Below are 16,219 nucleotides of genomic sequence, written 5' to 3'. Positions count from 1 at the left end.
CCACAAGCTGTTTTGTAACATCTAGAAGAAGAAGAAGATGGCTACAGAGGGACTATTCAGTTTTTTACTGTCGTCCACATTTGCACAGAGGAGAGGGTAGGGTGGGAACGTAGCTCACCAAAGTGGAGGATGAGCTTCCCATAATTACATGGCAACTGTTTAGAAGGTTCTGATGTGGTTGTAGGGAAAGTAGTGCTGTGACTGCAAGAGAGGACAGGAGATTAATTTTGTAGTTCCTCCCACTTAAACTCCAAGTGATTTACTGCACCAGAGAATACAGGGAGGATGTTTATAACAGTGAATGAAACAAGTCCGGCCACCAACTGCAGCTGTGGTCTAGGGCAGTACACTTAGGGGATCTGAAGAAAGAGAGCTTTTCTTTTACCCTGCTTGATTATATGTCTTGACTTTTGGCTCCCTGAAAAAATGTTTTTTAAATCTATACTCTTTCTATTGCTATTCCTTGTCCAGAACATCCAAATACCTCTTTCTCAATGGGACAGTGAGTAGGCTGCTTTGAGACTTTTACCTTCCCTTTTTTTGTTCAGTCCCCATAAAGAAGACTTCTCAATGAGTCCCATCATAGTGATGTGTAGGATGTCTGCTTTAACATCTTTGGAGCTCTTATTCTTTTTATCTTTGCTGATAAAAGAAAGACTATTTTATTAGCCATCAATCACAGAGAAGTCCAACTTCTACTGTCATTTAAAAGACACTAGCCTGGGTTTATGTATTCTATAGAGTCACCTATATTAAATCTGCATTTAAGTATTTTGAGAAAGGTTTTAAAGATAGTAACTTCAAGAACAGTTGATGAAAGTATTCTTGATGTTCCAGTTTCTTTATTCTATTTTGTATCAGTGCTAATTACAATGGTGGGATTAAATGAGCTAGTATGTGCAGCAACATTCCTGGGTCTCATTTCTCATTCTTCATTTCCTCATCAGGTGATAAACTGACCAATAAATCTGACTCAGACAGGGCATCATTATAGAAAAACAAAACAGCAGTGCAGCAACTTTTAGGCATGAGGCAGTTCCCTTTAGGAAGGCTATTTCGGTAGATGGATGTTTCTAGGGAAAAACCTTAAGTTTTCCTTAACTGACAAATTTTCCTTTGATACTAGGTATTTTTTCTTAAAGAATAATTACAAAATGTCACAGGTGGTAAATTTAGAGCTGAACACAAGTGAAATGAATTGGGAAACTGATATTTTTTTATGATATACCATCAAAAAAAGCCTGTTTTAAAAATATCTGGAATCTGTGAGTGTCTACATCGCCTCAATGTCAAACACTATAATGTCAAAGGCATACTGTCACCAAGGAGGAACTGTTAACTTTTTCTTCAGTTTTGTATAGATGTACCTAGATTGTGTTTTCCTCCCTCTCTCCCCTCCTTTGTGAGGGAGGAAGTTATTTACACCTACGTGCTTTGGCATTTGACTTAGGTTCTCCACGTCCTTCTGTAACCTGCTGTAACCTCATGTTTTCTGCTTCTCCTGTAACCATATCTGGACTTTTCTTCTGAGTGGCACCACTTTTCTTAGCTGCTCTGATGTTCAAAGAAGGCTATCTTAAAGGGCTGCTGCCTTTGTGAAGCCTAGTTTGTCTTCCTATTTTCTATAAGAATCACCACTTTGCCTGTATCTACAGAAATAAGATAATCACTGAAATATTTTTAAAATCTTAAAAAAAATAATTTGCTACAGAAATTTGATCAGTCCTGTTTGATCCTATTTTCTAAAGTTTCTACTCCAGTCTATTTTCCCCACAGATCTATGTTTTGGTAGTTGGCAAAGGATCACTTATGCACAAGTCTGAGGAGCAATTTTGCCTCCAGCACTGAACTTTCACTATAGTGTGATGGTTTGGATCTGGCACTTTTTGATTTGAGCCCTCTCTGATTAGCCTGGAAGTAACTTCATCATAATACAGCAAAGATGAGAGGAATAGGGGGGAAAAATGGGGGGAATCCCACCCCCCAAACTCTGAAAATTCTGCTATTTTTTCCATTAAGCCTTTCTTTCTAAAATGAAGAATAAGCAAGCGACGTTCTATGGTAGCAAGGCAGTGGTAATTATCTAAATTAAATCCTTGCAAATTAGCTTTATGAAGAAAGTGAAGCTAAAGGGAGCTGCTAAGATTACAGCTATGAAGTATGGCTTTATGCAAAAACCTCATGTGTCTGTTCAGAATTTGGAGCAGTGAACACCACTTGTTACTTAATCAGGGCTACATCAGCTCCCTCTTTCCCAAGAAATTTGACAGTTAACTGAGGTTCAGCGATGTGCTAGGCAGTCCTCAGTTCTTTGACTAAAACACCTCACAGCTACCCTAGGCTTCTTGTTGCTCAAGTAATCTCTGTGTGTCTGTATTTTGCAGCTAGAGTGTCTAGGGGCCATTTAAGGGTTTCATCCTGCTGAAAAGAGCATAAGGACTTGGTTGTAGTGACCTACCTCCCTGTTTCACAGCTATCTATCTATGGACCAGTTAAGAATCTGGATGAAGAGAGGAAGGGTCTTGTAGTGCTTGTGGTATATAAGGCTGAAGTTGCTTTACAGAGGCAGACAGTTATTAACAGAGTTGCCACAGGCTGGCTTCTGCGGCTTGAGAGACCAGTCCTCAGCCTTGAGCATACCCTTGAACACAGAGTTTAGAGTGTAATGCAACAGCATGCTCGAAGATCTTATCCCTGCCTTGGTTCACATAGGGCATGGAAAAGTGATGGTACAAGTGTGTGTGTGTGTGTGTGTGAGTATGTGGAGGTGACTAAACACAACTAATAAGCCTGGGGTGTGTGTTTGATTACATTTACTTAACATTTTTACTTCTCTGTATGCCTGAATAGTAAAATAAGAACTGTTGGCTGTATGTAGACATTCTGATGTCCAGGAAGCAACCCTGTGGACAAGACTCGACATTTCTTTATATTTTTGGTTGAGTAATCAAGATTTAAGTTATTTTATCAATTACTTTTTTTATTTGTCCACAGTTGCCCACCATTATTGTTGAATTAGTTTAATAGTTGTCTTCAAGCAGAAGTTGATGGTCTCCCAGCTGCGTAAAACCGTTCAACTTGTTTTAAAAGTATGTCTTTTGTTTTAGGGAGTTTACTTAAAAGTGAACAAAGAACCATTCGGGCCTCTCTGGCTTTGGGACACTAGAAATGGCTTTCGTAGGCTTCATAGGTTAAAAAATGTCTCCTCGGTAAGCATGGAGATAACTTTTTGACTTGCCAGGGGTTGCATGGGGCAGTGAAGAATTACTAAGCATATATTTCTCCAAAAAGGATGGGAAAAAAAGTCATGTCCTTGATGATATTTTTAGTGAGTTGATGTATTCCACAGCCTTGCACATTCGCAGTGCAACAGGTACTAAAGGCGCGTCCATGGTTTGGGGTGGCTTTTGTGCCAGGCTGCACTGCAGGATGTAGTTGCCTCCATTTGTGTGTCTGCAAGGCCACAGGAAGGTAAGGGTTTAAGCTAGTTTGTCTCCTGCTCTTTTGTGCTGCAATCTCATCAAGAGTTTGGTTTTCCAGTCCACCACTGGGATCCAAACTGAATCCAGAAATATTCAACAATCTGCAAATAGGAGGATGTGGGCTGTATTCAGGTTTATTGGTCTTATTTTACTAGCATTTTCTTCCCACTTGCATCCAGAAAGTTTCATGTTGCATCTCTTGTTAAACTGCTTGAAAACTCAGATAACTCGTACCAGAGTTCAGCTTGTCTGTGCACATAAGTATTTCTTCTCCCTACTTTCCCAAACATGAAACACTCCAGCTGAAAACAGATGGGGTGAAGAGATGGATAGGAACATTTTGTGTCCAGGCATGCTTTGTAGGTGGGCTGTAATGAAGGTGAGGCTGCCAGGGGAAGATCACACAGGTAGTCCTCACAAGGCAACCACCTGTCTGCAAAGCAGGATTAGGGCAAATCATTAGGCTTCCATAAAAGCAAAGGTGTTTCCTTTGAAGGTCACACAAAAGAAAGAAGGGCAGTATGGAAAGGTAAATGGTAGGAGACAGATAGAGATTAAGGAAGAAGTCAATGAGATGTTGTCTTATTATACCAGCAGTGTGTTTCCAAGAGAACAATTCTTCTTGCCCACCTCTGGGCTGCTCCCTCCCCAAGTGCTTTGCTGTGCAGAAAGCCTGGTCCTAAACTGTGCTTAAATTCTTCCAGCTTTGCCTTGTTTGACCATCAGCACTACCTTTGGAGGGGCATTAACTCCTAAGTCTCTCTGTGCTCTGTTAGTCAGTGTTCCTGGAACTGGTTTCTGATCTTTTTGCTCTTCGTTGGGGGCGGGGGGGGGAAATGTGTGTCTTAATTTTTGTTGTGGTTTTGGGGTTTTTTTTGTTATTTTTTTTCCTTTTTAAGAAGCAAGGCAGAAGGATTTCCAGCAAATGTACTTAATGTCACTTTATTTGGCAAGCAGTGTTGACTTCCTTCCTTATCCAACTGTGCAAAATTGAAAAGACAGTTGAAAAAAAGACTGATTTTGGAGATTTTCCCTGAACCCAATTTTAATGAAAAATTCTCTGGAAAAGAGGTTTACTGCTCAAAGCCAACTCCTAGCAAGAATCCTTTTGCATGCCACAACTGCTGGTATGTATTGCCTTTTTCACTTCCAAAATCCATCTTGCTGTATTTGTTTTCTTGGCAGAAAGACTCCCGTAACATGTATTTAAGAACCCCAGTTACCCCTTCAGAACATCAGATGTAACTACTGGTTTTCTTTGACCTAAACTGTATGTTTTTATGTTAGATCCAGTTATGCCAGGCACAGGGAGAAGCCAAAACCTAGCCCCTCACCTACCTCTGAGCTCAAGGGGTAGCTTTTGAGGCTTGTGGGAGAGGTGAGAGCAGCTGGTCACCATCTTGTCTTGGCACACCTAGAGAAAACAGAAATCAATCTGCAAAGCCCTAAGGGTTCCCAGATGAGCACATGAAGAAGCATGATGTGCCCGCTTGCTTTCATTATACTATCATCTCTTGTGCCCTTCCACACTCTGCTGCTTTCCAGATTTTTGCCCTCAAGTTACCTACTTTTCTGCTAATGTTGTTATAATTACAGCTAATTGGAAGAAGAGGAGGGAGAAGTGTGGGGTTTTCCACTGAAAATAATGACATCTGTAGGGAGAGGGGGGGAAATGAAGAACTGAAAAATGGATTGCTGGAGGTTTTCAATGAAAACCAGACAGAAAAAGTCAATTAACTGACATCTTAATTTTCCTGGAAAAAGTCCCAGACCCTAAACATTTTTGGTATTAGCCTGTCTCCAGTGTATATATGACATTAGAAATAATCACTGCTCCCAACCAGTCAAGACAGATTTAATTAGCAACTTGCCATCTCCACTGGGAATGAAAATGTAATTTTCAGGATTTTTACTGATACGACTTGATTTCTGCTACTGCAGAAACAAGAAGGCCATTAGCACACCTTTAATTTCTAACTCCAGAACATGAGAAGCTGCCTTTTTTAGGGAGGTATTGCTTTTAAAAGTCAGCTTGAGTTAAAGATCACAGAATCTGTTGTAGGTTTTCAGAGTACCAGGCAGAAAAGTGTGAAGAGGAACAGGGTATCTAATTTAAACAGCTGCATGATTTGATAATTTTATTTCTATGAAACAATGAATCAGGATTTATCATTCAGTACCTGTTAGATTTTAAAAGGCTTCACACACACACACTGGCTTCCCCCCCCCCCCCCCCCCTTTGAGAACAAAACATAGGGAAGAATCAAGGCATTTAAGGGAGCTTGCCTTAGGGGACTGATGGTGGTCTTCTGGTGACAGTTGATGTGGTGGCTGTTCTCATTAAATCGTTCTCTTTCCTGGTCACTTGATGAAGCATCTATCTGCTATCTGGAAATATCCTTAGTTCCTCACTGATCATCTAAGGAGGTGATGTAAAAATACATTCCATGCCTTTTGCCTGTTAAAGTAGGAGCCGGGTGCTGCCTCCCCTCATTATACTTCCTTTGCCTGTTGTATGTGTTTTAAGTGTAAAAGTACACTGTGCTGGTCTCTGAAGCCTGTCTGTACTATGAAATAACCAGAAGGTTTTCTAAACAGTTAATGCCATCCTAGGGGAGAGACACTCTTTGGGGTTTGCAGCCCACAGGTTATATCATGTTTGCCTTTCTTCTCTGGCAGCCTGTGCCTGCAATGCTGTGGTATCTACTGGTTTGCACCAGCTGGGCAAGAACTTTAGGAGCCAAAAGCATCTTGGCAGAAGCAGGGTGACCTCAGTGTGTCCCAGTGGGACTTGGGACTGGGAAGGAACAGAAATAATTGAAGGACATCCTCGCCACTGTATAGCTGCCTGAGATGTTTGAATAGCCAACAGGTCCCACCTCTTTTTTTTTTTTTTCCCTTCCAAATTATATTGTTATATGAATGCCAACATTAGATGTGAAGCTTGGAAGCATATTTCTTGTTAGAAAAGTTTTGTTCTACCATCTTTTTGTTATAGGGGGCTATTTGCACAAAATGAAGTGAACACACAAATACCTATATTTATCTACCTTGTACAAAGAAGCAGTCTGGTAATTGTTGCTTTTCCTTTTTGTGAACAAATAACATGCATTTTAGCTCTGACACTACCTGCAAGGAAAACATGTCAAATCAGTGATTCATGGTACTGCTGCTTGCTACAGATGTGGACCTTTTGAATCAAGTTTTCTTTCATACACATTTGGATATCATCAGCACTGTGGGTTTGGAAGTGAATGATGGGGTTACTGTGTAGCAGCTGCAGAGCAACTCTCCTAGGCGAGTTAAAAACCCTGCTGGAAATATTTCACTCTTAATGTTCTCTTGTAAGCAAAATACTGTGTGCACTTGTGCATGTGCTACTAGAGATGTGTTACAACATTTTCAGAATCTCTTGAAACTTCAGGAAGGAAGTATGTGTTACACTGGCAATAGTATATTTCCTTTCTTCAGTTTTATTTTGTTTTCCTAGTTCAAGCGAGTTACTCTCAAACACATCTTTGAACCACAGACACCTACTTAGCCATAGGTACTACTACCTAATTCTTCCCTCTGTCACACGTATGTCTCTTGTGTGCACCTAATGCTAATGTGTACCTATGAGCGCTGCTGCATGTCAGCTGTTCTTTTTAGAGGTCTAGAAAGATTTTACATGGGGGGTTTAGGTTATTAGACCCTACTGTTTGCTCTGTATCAACAATCAGGACTAGATAAAGTTGGGAGAGAGGCTGCTAGTGCACTGTATGATATCCCTACCCTCTTTCGCTTCTTCACACTTACTGCCATTTGCACTGGATTGATTACAGGCTTATAATGCTGTACAGTGTTTGCTCTGTGGGTGGGGGGGTTCATATACGTTACAAAATAAAGGGAAATTAATCATAAGCGAGTTGCATTTCTCAGCGTCAAAATAATTTATATTGATTTACTTTTGCAGATGCTTCTTCGGAGAAGGGAGCCCATCACTGACGACCTATGACCTGGAGAAGTGTAGACCAAAGGCTGCAAGCTAGTCTTGCAACTGCATTGTTCTGTTTTGTTCTGGTTTGGTTTGTTTGGGGTTTTTTTTTTGTGTTTTTGCCCCTAGCGCCTTATCTCTTCAGTGCATGTTATTTATGCCTGGTGAAATCCCTGTGAGGACAATAGAAGAGCAGATCATACAGGCTAGCGATCCTCAGGATCCAGTAAAAATCTTTTGGGAAGCATTATTGCCCTTTGTTCTGAAGATGCTGTTTGTGCTGCCTATGAGAATCTGTTAAAAAGCCTTATGAGAAACGATGCAGCTATTGCTGGGGATTTGGAGACTGTCACATCTGGTTTGAATTCAAGAGCTTATAAGACCAGTAGTGTTGTGATTATTTTTTTTCATTGAGAATTATTGTCATCTTTATTTTATTCCAGGGAACAATTTGTTGATATGCCATCTAGAATTCTGTACTCTTTTTTTCTTGGTTTTTTTTGATAAAAAGGAGATCTGCTTAACTTTTTTGACACATTTGTGTAATTGCAAACAAGGTACCGTCAATGCCAGGCCAGGTAGAAGGTGCTTACACCCCGCTTTTTGAGTCGAGGCCAGTTCTCCTTTTCTTCTGGCTTCAGAATTATATGGAAAATGTAATCACAGTTTTTCTGTGTGTAGTTATTTGTATCAGAAGAATTTTAGTAGAAATATTTAAGGGGGTTAACTTCTCAGTGCAAATGGCTTTATATTTCCAAATGAAATTGTTGTAATGAATCTGAACATCATTGTGTAATCTCTAACCTGAGAATAAAACCTGGCTTTTAAAATGAAATTATATTTATAACGTGAAAGTTTTTTAGAAAATTGCAGTGAATGGGTGTTCAGAAAATATTACTTGATAATCTCCTTGCAAGATTGTCTCTTCCCTTCAGGCTTTTAAGAGACCAGTTGCTGGGAGACAGGTACCCAAAACTGCTGGGATCCCACCTGAAAGAGGGAGCAGAGATTTTCGCACTGTGAGGCTGCATGAGATGTCCTGTGTGCGTTCATTATAGCTCAGAAGTCATTAATATGAGTTTAAGTTCCCACACTAACAGCTTTTTGAGCTGTGCAAAGACAATCATCAGTTACAAGATTGTCTGCGTGTGTTGTTCTGGCTTTTAGAACAGGTATTTCCATTTCCATCAATATACAAAGGCCTGTGCATTAAAATAATAACCTTACAGGATTAAACATGTTCAGCATTTGATTTTGGACACAATAGGGAACAGTCCATGGGAAAGGATTTTTCTGCTGTTACATTTTACAGCGATGCTGCTTTTGCCTCCACTGATCAAAGAAACAACACTCCTGACTTAAAATACAGACTCTGGAAGAACGCAAGCAAAGCACCAAGTGAACCAGCCTCTGGAGACAAATTGCCTTTTCACGAACTATTGAAAATTAGAGTTTGACTGCAACATTAGCTACAGAATAAACTCCTGAGTGTCTATTAGAGAGACGGGACTTTTTCTCTCTGCATGAATTTGGAGCTGACTTACAGACGCTATAGCGCCAGATAGTTTAACCAGCAAACAATGTAACTGCACTACTCCCGATTAGTGATTTGGCTAATAAGGGTGAGATCATGGAAAATGCTAATGTGGTGCCTTCGGAAAATCCAATTATAATGTAACCTAATTCAATGCAAGCTCTCAGCAGGTGACCAGTGCTGTGGGCAGAGCATCCCGCGCTCAAAATGTCGTGAATCCTCAAAACAGACGAGCTTCTGTGTGGTTGATGTGGGAGGCAACAAACCCCCGTTTCATTAATTTCCACTGTTTTTCTCAACTAAACGCGAAGGTTTGTGCCTTCCATTTGTGGTGCTTAACTCATTATCTGACAACTTGCGCAAGCATTATCTGGCCCAGCCGGATGATTCAACATGAGCCATTCACAGTAAGAAAATAGCAATGGCAGGGCTGTCTTCTTTTTTTCTTTTCTTTTCTTTTTTTTTTTTTTTTTCTTTGCTCTGTTTAGTCACAGGCTTTTAATGTTTGGCTGGCTTGGGCACAAGACTGTAAACTCTGACTCTCACAAATCCTAATCATGCTAAGTGTGGGGTATTCCTTGTATTACACAATAGAGAATTTGTATCTTTTAAAATGCATATAAAATGCCCATACAGTTGATTTTCCTCTTTATTTTCTTGTAATGATGTATGTTTCCCAAATGCAGGTGCTGTAATCTATTTGAATTAGCACTGTCAGCTCAAACAACCCCAAAGGATCTGCTTTCTGCAGTGACCCAGACAAGTTTGAGGGGGTGAGTTATTTTAGTTAAAATCAACCATAGTACTCATAACAGGCATTTTTCCTTCCTTGAGCTTTGCCAAAACTGGGTATCAGTGCTCTCAGTTCTTCCTCTGGCCTCTTAAAGAACCTTCTGGCATTTCCTAGTCTTCGTTACATATTTTATTTTCCAAACACCTGCCAGCTTTTCCATCTGATTCTTTCTGGTTTGCTTTCTCCAATAGTTTTGTGTATTGATGAGTCGACCAATTTCACAGTAAGGGCTAATATGTTTGTGAAAGGTCTTTTCTTTTTTCCTTCCTTTTCTTGTAGGAGCTACTCAGGGTTTGGGGATATTTGAATTACTGTGCACGCTGCAAGAGGAGTAATTCATATACAAAGAGTAATTTTCTTTTCTGGACAAATACCTGAACCCGTAACAGCAGAAATGAGCTACACCTGCAGTTTGTGCCCCCCAGTTTATCTCTCACAGTGGCTTGGGGAAACAAGACAAGCATAAAGTGATTTTCTGTCAAAACTTCTCAGCAGTTTAAGATGATGTTTTCACTAGTCTAGCAGAAAGACTGTTGTGTCCTGCATCAATGCTGGCCATTCTGCCTACCAGGCAAGATGTGTTAGGATGCTTGACTTGAATCCCTGTGTGACTGTGTTACAAGGACTCAGACTGCCATATGAAAAATGCTTACAAGGTGATGAACTTGTAGGTATGTGGTAAGGAACTGACCATAATGAAGCCGATTGCTCAGTATGTTAAATGATGGAGGGGGGTCCAGATGTGGGTTGCAATCAGTCCTTGGAAAGCCTTGTTAGCTCAGGTGGGAGTGTGCATGTTGACACAAGTTTGTACAGACTAAATGGCGAGTTATGACATCTAAGAGACACTTAAAATGTTATTAAATAACAGATTCTAGAGAACATTCTATGTAACTTCTGGCATGGTTTTCTGTAGACTTTTCTTCTAAAATGAACCTTTTCCATTTGGTTGCAGTGTCGTATACTAAATGGCATAGAGAAATATTTGTTTCATATGTCTGCTTACATATGAAACATACATGCTGGATTCACTAAATGTCTTCATTACCATAACAGTAATTACCCAATAATAAAATAAAATAAGAGCACGTTTGAACTCATGGAGTCATAAACACAAATGAGGTACTTAAAAGCTTAGGGTCTTTGGGAAATTTTTGTCCCATCCTTTTTTCTTTCCTTTTTTTTTTTTTTTGGTGGAGCTAACAGATGGGATTGAAGTTTTTTGTTTTGATTCACCACTATTTTACCTCCCATATATTTTAAGCTCTGTGCCTTGTCAAAAATGTGTGTTGTTTTAAAATTATATTTTTCTTCTGAAGGCCTGAAGTGCTATTGGTGACAGTCATACCAATGCTTATTCCATTCTATTTCAATAGGTACTTATTTTTACTCTTATACATACTGTGTGGCATGATATAAAGGTTTTGTTGGTGATAAGTTGTCTGTCTTTATAAATCACTAAACAGCACCCCTTCTTAGTCTCAGGCTGTCATTTGTTTTAGGGAGAAAAAATTGTTATTTTGAAATTGCTGGTAAAAGGTGGGAGCTGTTTGAATTGCTGGATACAAGAGAAAGTGGATCCATGATAATTCTGTGGGCCAAGCACACGAGATACCCAAATACACACCTATGCTATCATATGATGGGAAGGTTAGGTACCACAGCTGAGGATGATTTGGTAGATTACAAGCAAAATCCTGGATCGCATTACTTTCCTCCTTTAATACATTCACTACTGTTTTTTATCTTTTACTGCATAAATATTAGATTTCATGTCCAAATAATAAACTTTCATCGCTCATTTATGTCCCACATAACATTTCACTCTCAGGCTCTCCCAGTTGCTTATCTTTTCTCTTGCACAACTTTTGTGTCCGATATAAAATGATGTTGCTATTGCAAAGTTTTCAGCTTCTGCCTGTCAGAAACACTTCAGTCTTCCTTCAGAACTCTCCTGTAACCCCAGTTCCCAGCTTCTCCCTGTGATTAGTTTCTAAACCTTCTTTACTTGCAGTGGCCTTTCAAATTCTGGCATAGCATATTACATAGAATATCTAGGCTTTTTGTAATATCTTTTCTTATAATAGTATCTAGGGGAAGGTCAGGGCTTTGTTTCCTAGATCTACGGGCAAGGAATGCCATTCTACAATCCCCTAAGAGGGATTAATGTGTTACCCACTGCAATCCAAAGAGTTACGTTGTTTATATATAGTCTCATGAATTACAGTAAGAGCACGTCATCAATGGAAATATCTTCTTCTGAGATGAAATAAATTATACAAATAATAGAACTAGAAATGTGAGGTGAATGCTTCAAATGAAAGACTGCACTGTATCCTTTGGCTCCGGCTCCCCACACCCAAAGACTTGCATGTCATACTCCCAACCTCCTACCAGTCTGTCAGCATTTCACTTTCCATGACAACACGTTTTGGAAGAATTGGGTTTATGAGATGCCCCAGATTTCTGATCTTCATCCCCCTCTCCTTTCCTGTAGTTGAGAACAGAATGAGAAAAACCTAGTGTTGTACGATGATACCTTTTGGTCAAGCAAGCTCAGCTGCTCCAGCTTCCCCTATTCATCCCCCTATAACAGACTGAGAACACAACCTTACCATAATGAGCTGGAAACTCTGCCTTGCCCATACCACCCTGTGCTGAGCTTAGAGAGTATTTCCAATCAGGTTGAAGTTGTCTCTCTTGTTTAAAAAAAAAAATTAAAAAATCCTCAAGTTTTAAAAATGTTTTCTGTATTTTTACTTTGTTGTGAGAATGACAGAAGGATTTCTCTGATTTTTGCAGATGCAAGTTTAAAGGTCTGCAAGACACCACAGGGTGGAAAGTATTTTTTTGATTAATAAAACACTTTCCCACCAGGAGCCAGGATGCTGGCTAATGCTGTGTTTTCACTTACGGCAGCAACAGCCTCGCTTCCACCTGCCCAGCAAACGGGGAACACCCAGGTGCTTCCTGTTTCCAGGGCTGCTTATGCAAAAGCAAAGGGTCCACACTGGCTGCTGACCGTGAAACGGGCTGGTGGTGGTGAGAGCAGGGCTGAGGGCAGTGAAGGCAAGCAGGTAGGCTGTGTGATAGGCCATGGTTCCTGATACAAGCTGCTGATCGCTGTAAGAGTTAAGATCTTGCAAGACCGAGACTGTAGATTGCAACTTTGTTGGTCTAATGGGAGGTATCAGACCAAGGGGGGTCTGGGGCTCTTCGCATGGCTGAGGGAAAAGACTTGGAAAAGGGAAATCTCATGGAGCGAAAGCAGGATATGTGCTGCTAAAGTTTATATCGCATGACCTGATTAAGAGAGATGTTACGGCTTTCATGGAGGGTGCAGCTTCTTTGTTGGTGTTTTCATCATCAGATTGGTTTCTTTCATTAAATTGTTCGGGTTTGTTGAGCAGAGAGAGGGAGATGTTTTAATTTTCTTGGAGGAAGTTTTCACTTTGTGCCTTTCTGTTTTCAGGCATCCTGTATTTCAGCTCTTAGTTAAGTCCCAAGTTAATCGATTTAAAGCAATGGCATTACCTTCTAGAGCTGGCATACACATAGGTCCTTTGCGAGTTAGTCACAAAACCAGCTCTCTCTTGGACTAGATACAGCAGTCACTTAAAACTGTTACTTAAGGCTAGGCATAAAGCACCAGCCAGAGTATTTCCCTATGCTAAAAGTGGGGAAAGAGCCGCGCTTTTCTGAGGATTGAACTAAGAGCTGATATTTTTGTAATTCCTGTTCTTTTTCCCTTTTTCTCTGCAATGTCAAATTTGCAGCCTGTCCTTTGTAGTCACGACCCAGCATGAAATCTGTAGAAATAGTGTCTCAGAAGAAACATTCCTAGTTGTGCTAAATGGAAGGACTAGCAATGGTATTAGAAAACCACAGTCATCAACACCAAAGAGCAGGATATTCCAAATAAAATTCTTTCTACATAAATGACCTGTTTGGACACTGAAACAACTTTGGAAGGGCAGTCAACCTCTTCATATTTTTAGCTTTATTTTAGGAAGGAGCATTATGGTCATACAGGAGAAAAGCCGATCGCTTTATGAGCAGGAATAATCATGTTCTCTTACATTGTCAGTAGCAAGGGAGGGATTACTTTATTCCCTGTTATAATTCCCCTGTGGTCAAGAGTTAGTGAGGGTGGGGATACCAAACAGGGACTTGGATTCTCCAGTGATGTACTTGCTCTAGAAAGGAAGGGAACTTGCTAAAATCAGTTTTGAGGGATGAATATTGTGTTACAGTTAGCTGAAACCAGGCTTGAATCTGGCTCAGTAATGCCAGCAAAATTAGTTGCTCACAGGGATTGTTCCTAATCCTTAACAGTGACAATTAAAATTCAAAGCATGTGTTTCATGTTGTTATCTCACTGTTCATGACTTCTGAAGAGACATCTGACTTCCCTGAGGATTGGGGTGTGGTTGGGTCAGGGCGCTGTAGCTGCTTTTCTATTTCTGTCTGATAAATTAATAGCTTGCAACTTTGAAACGCAGCTAAGACAAAGCTGCAAAAGCAGAAAACCTCACCGCCAAATCAAACCCACTGTGTTACAGGGTGACCTCTATGAACCACAGTTCTGCATTACAAGATACCTGTTGGGCAACTGGGAAAAAAAAAAGGAAAAAAAAAAAAGCAATTAATCTGAATGTGCTGTTAATTTAATAGTATTCCCATGGGGAGCCTTAGACAGTACTACTATTCACAAGCTTACCATAACTTCCTACTGTTCCACAGATGCCTGTGACAGGCTCCACTTTTCATGCTCGTTCCTCTGGAGTCCTTTACTTTGGAGTCACAGCAAACCATCCATTTGTGGTTTTTGAGTCAAATGAGATTCGCGGGAAGTTAAATTCCCGTTGAAGAGAACTTAAAAAGGTGGTGCTGTACTGCCAAGAAACTTTTCCAAATAATTGAATTCTTATTAATAGAAGTTTTCACTTTGATGAATGCAAACATTCAAGCTATAGCATGTTGTGAGGTTCTCTGTATCTGAAGACACAGATAAGAGATGTGGGAAAGGCAAACAAAAAACCCTCTGAGTAGTACCAGGGAGGGGGAGGATATTAATAAGTAAGGAACATCCCTCACTAGTTTCTTGTTTGTTCTGATTCATTTGGCCTATTCCACCCCATTTTGTTTAGTTTCTGTGTGTAAACATCAGTACTGTTGACAAGCAGTATTTAATTTTAGAACAGCTCAATCTTATGAAGACTGTAAGCCTTTCTTCATCTAAGAAAAAAATGATACAGACATTGCACCTCAATTTATGTATGCTATTGGGGTGTAACACCGACACGATGTTTCATGACTACTAAGCAGATACCATTCATCTTGGTCAATTGTTCTCAAAAATTTTACATTTCAGTTGCAGGCATCTAAATCTCCATTAAATTCTTCAGGCTTCTTTAAACTTCTGCAGATTAGTCCCTGCAATTCTGCAGGCTTTCTGCCTCTGAAGTCCCCAGCAGACCCGCGGGGCTCTGCAGAGCCAGGCTGACTCTGGCTTTGCCGAACTGCATGGGTTTTCCTTGCTCTATAGGAAAATGTGTGCAGATAGCTCAAGTTCAAGGACTGTACATGCTGGTGGGGATGTTCATGCACACACGAACGCATCCCAGGTTGTGCTCATGTATGTACTTGCATATTTATATTATACACATAGAAAATAAGTGTTCAGTTATGAAGGTTTGAGTGTAAGAGTTAAAGATACATGCTATTTCCTCTAGGAAAGAAACCTAGCAGGATTGCTAAAACTTTTAACCTGGCCACATAACAAGAGTCAGTATGCCACGTCCCCAGGGAGGAGTGTTGTAGTAAGAGAAAATGGAGATTTCTTTTTAACCTGGAGCTCAAGCTGCACCAGGCTTTCATTTTGTGAGTCTTTCCAGGCTAGGAAGCTTTGCCTCTGTTAATGATGCATTGTGTTCCAGGCTGGCAGAGTCCACTCCCTGCCACCATGCTTGCTTTCTCAGTGCCGGCTTTCTCATTATACACTGGTGAGGGGAAAGTGCATTTCCATTGATTTTTATTTACTCTTTTATAAGAGTACTTTTTAGTTTACTATAACAGTTTAATTGGGCTCCAAAGCAGTCTGTCCCGCTCACAAAAGCATACTGTTGTTCCACCTCTGTTTTTCCTTTTGGTATGAGGGGCCTCCAGAGCTAAACCACCGTCTCCTCTCTGCCCACAGGCGGTGGAAAGGCTCACGGTGCACCTCTGTGCGTGTTGCTGGAGTGGCGATGGGCAGATGGCACCTTCCTTCTCCTCAGCCTCCTTCACCCAGCGGCATGTGGGGTTTCAGCAGGAGGGAGCAGCAGGTCAGTGCCTCTTGAGCAGAGCTGCACTTGCAGCTGAGAGGAAGGCTGGAGTTTTCTGAAACAATATAATTTTAGACAAGCCTGAAAAACCACTCCTGGCAATTTAAA

General features: G+C 40.5%; 1 protein-coding gene across 2 annotated transcripts in view; it reads left to right on the top strand.

The window, feature by feature from the left end:
* Positions 1-16,219, top strand: part of TNIP3 (TNFAIP3 interacting protein 3) — a 60,822-nt gene that overhangs the window by 43,349 nt on the left and 1,254 nt on the right. The window contains exons 12-13 of one of the 2 annotated variants that reach the window (XR_005105311.1): positions 7,438-9,765; positions 15,985-16,111. Coding sequence is in view for 1 of the 2 variants with exons in the window: in XM_037394599.1 (XP_037250496.1) it covers positions 7,438-7,469 (32 nt within the window). In the remaining variant the exon portion in view is untranslated. Of the gene's footprint in view, positions 1-7,437; positions 10,781-15,984; positions 16,112-16,219 lie in introns of those variants that run through there. The other variant, XM_037394599.1, reaches the window with a different exon arrangement.

This window comes from Falco rusticolus, chromosome 1, assembly GCF_015220075.1.
Source record: "Falco rusticolus isolate bFalRus1 chromosome 1, bFalRus1.pri, whole genome shotgun sequence".
Taxonomy (NCBI): domain Eukaryota; kingdom Metazoa; phylum Chordata; class Aves; order Falconiformes; family Falconidae; genus Falco; species Falco rusticolus.
The sequence above is the reverse complement of the archived record's forward strand: the minus strand, read 5'-3'. Positions and strand labels throughout refer to the sequence as shown.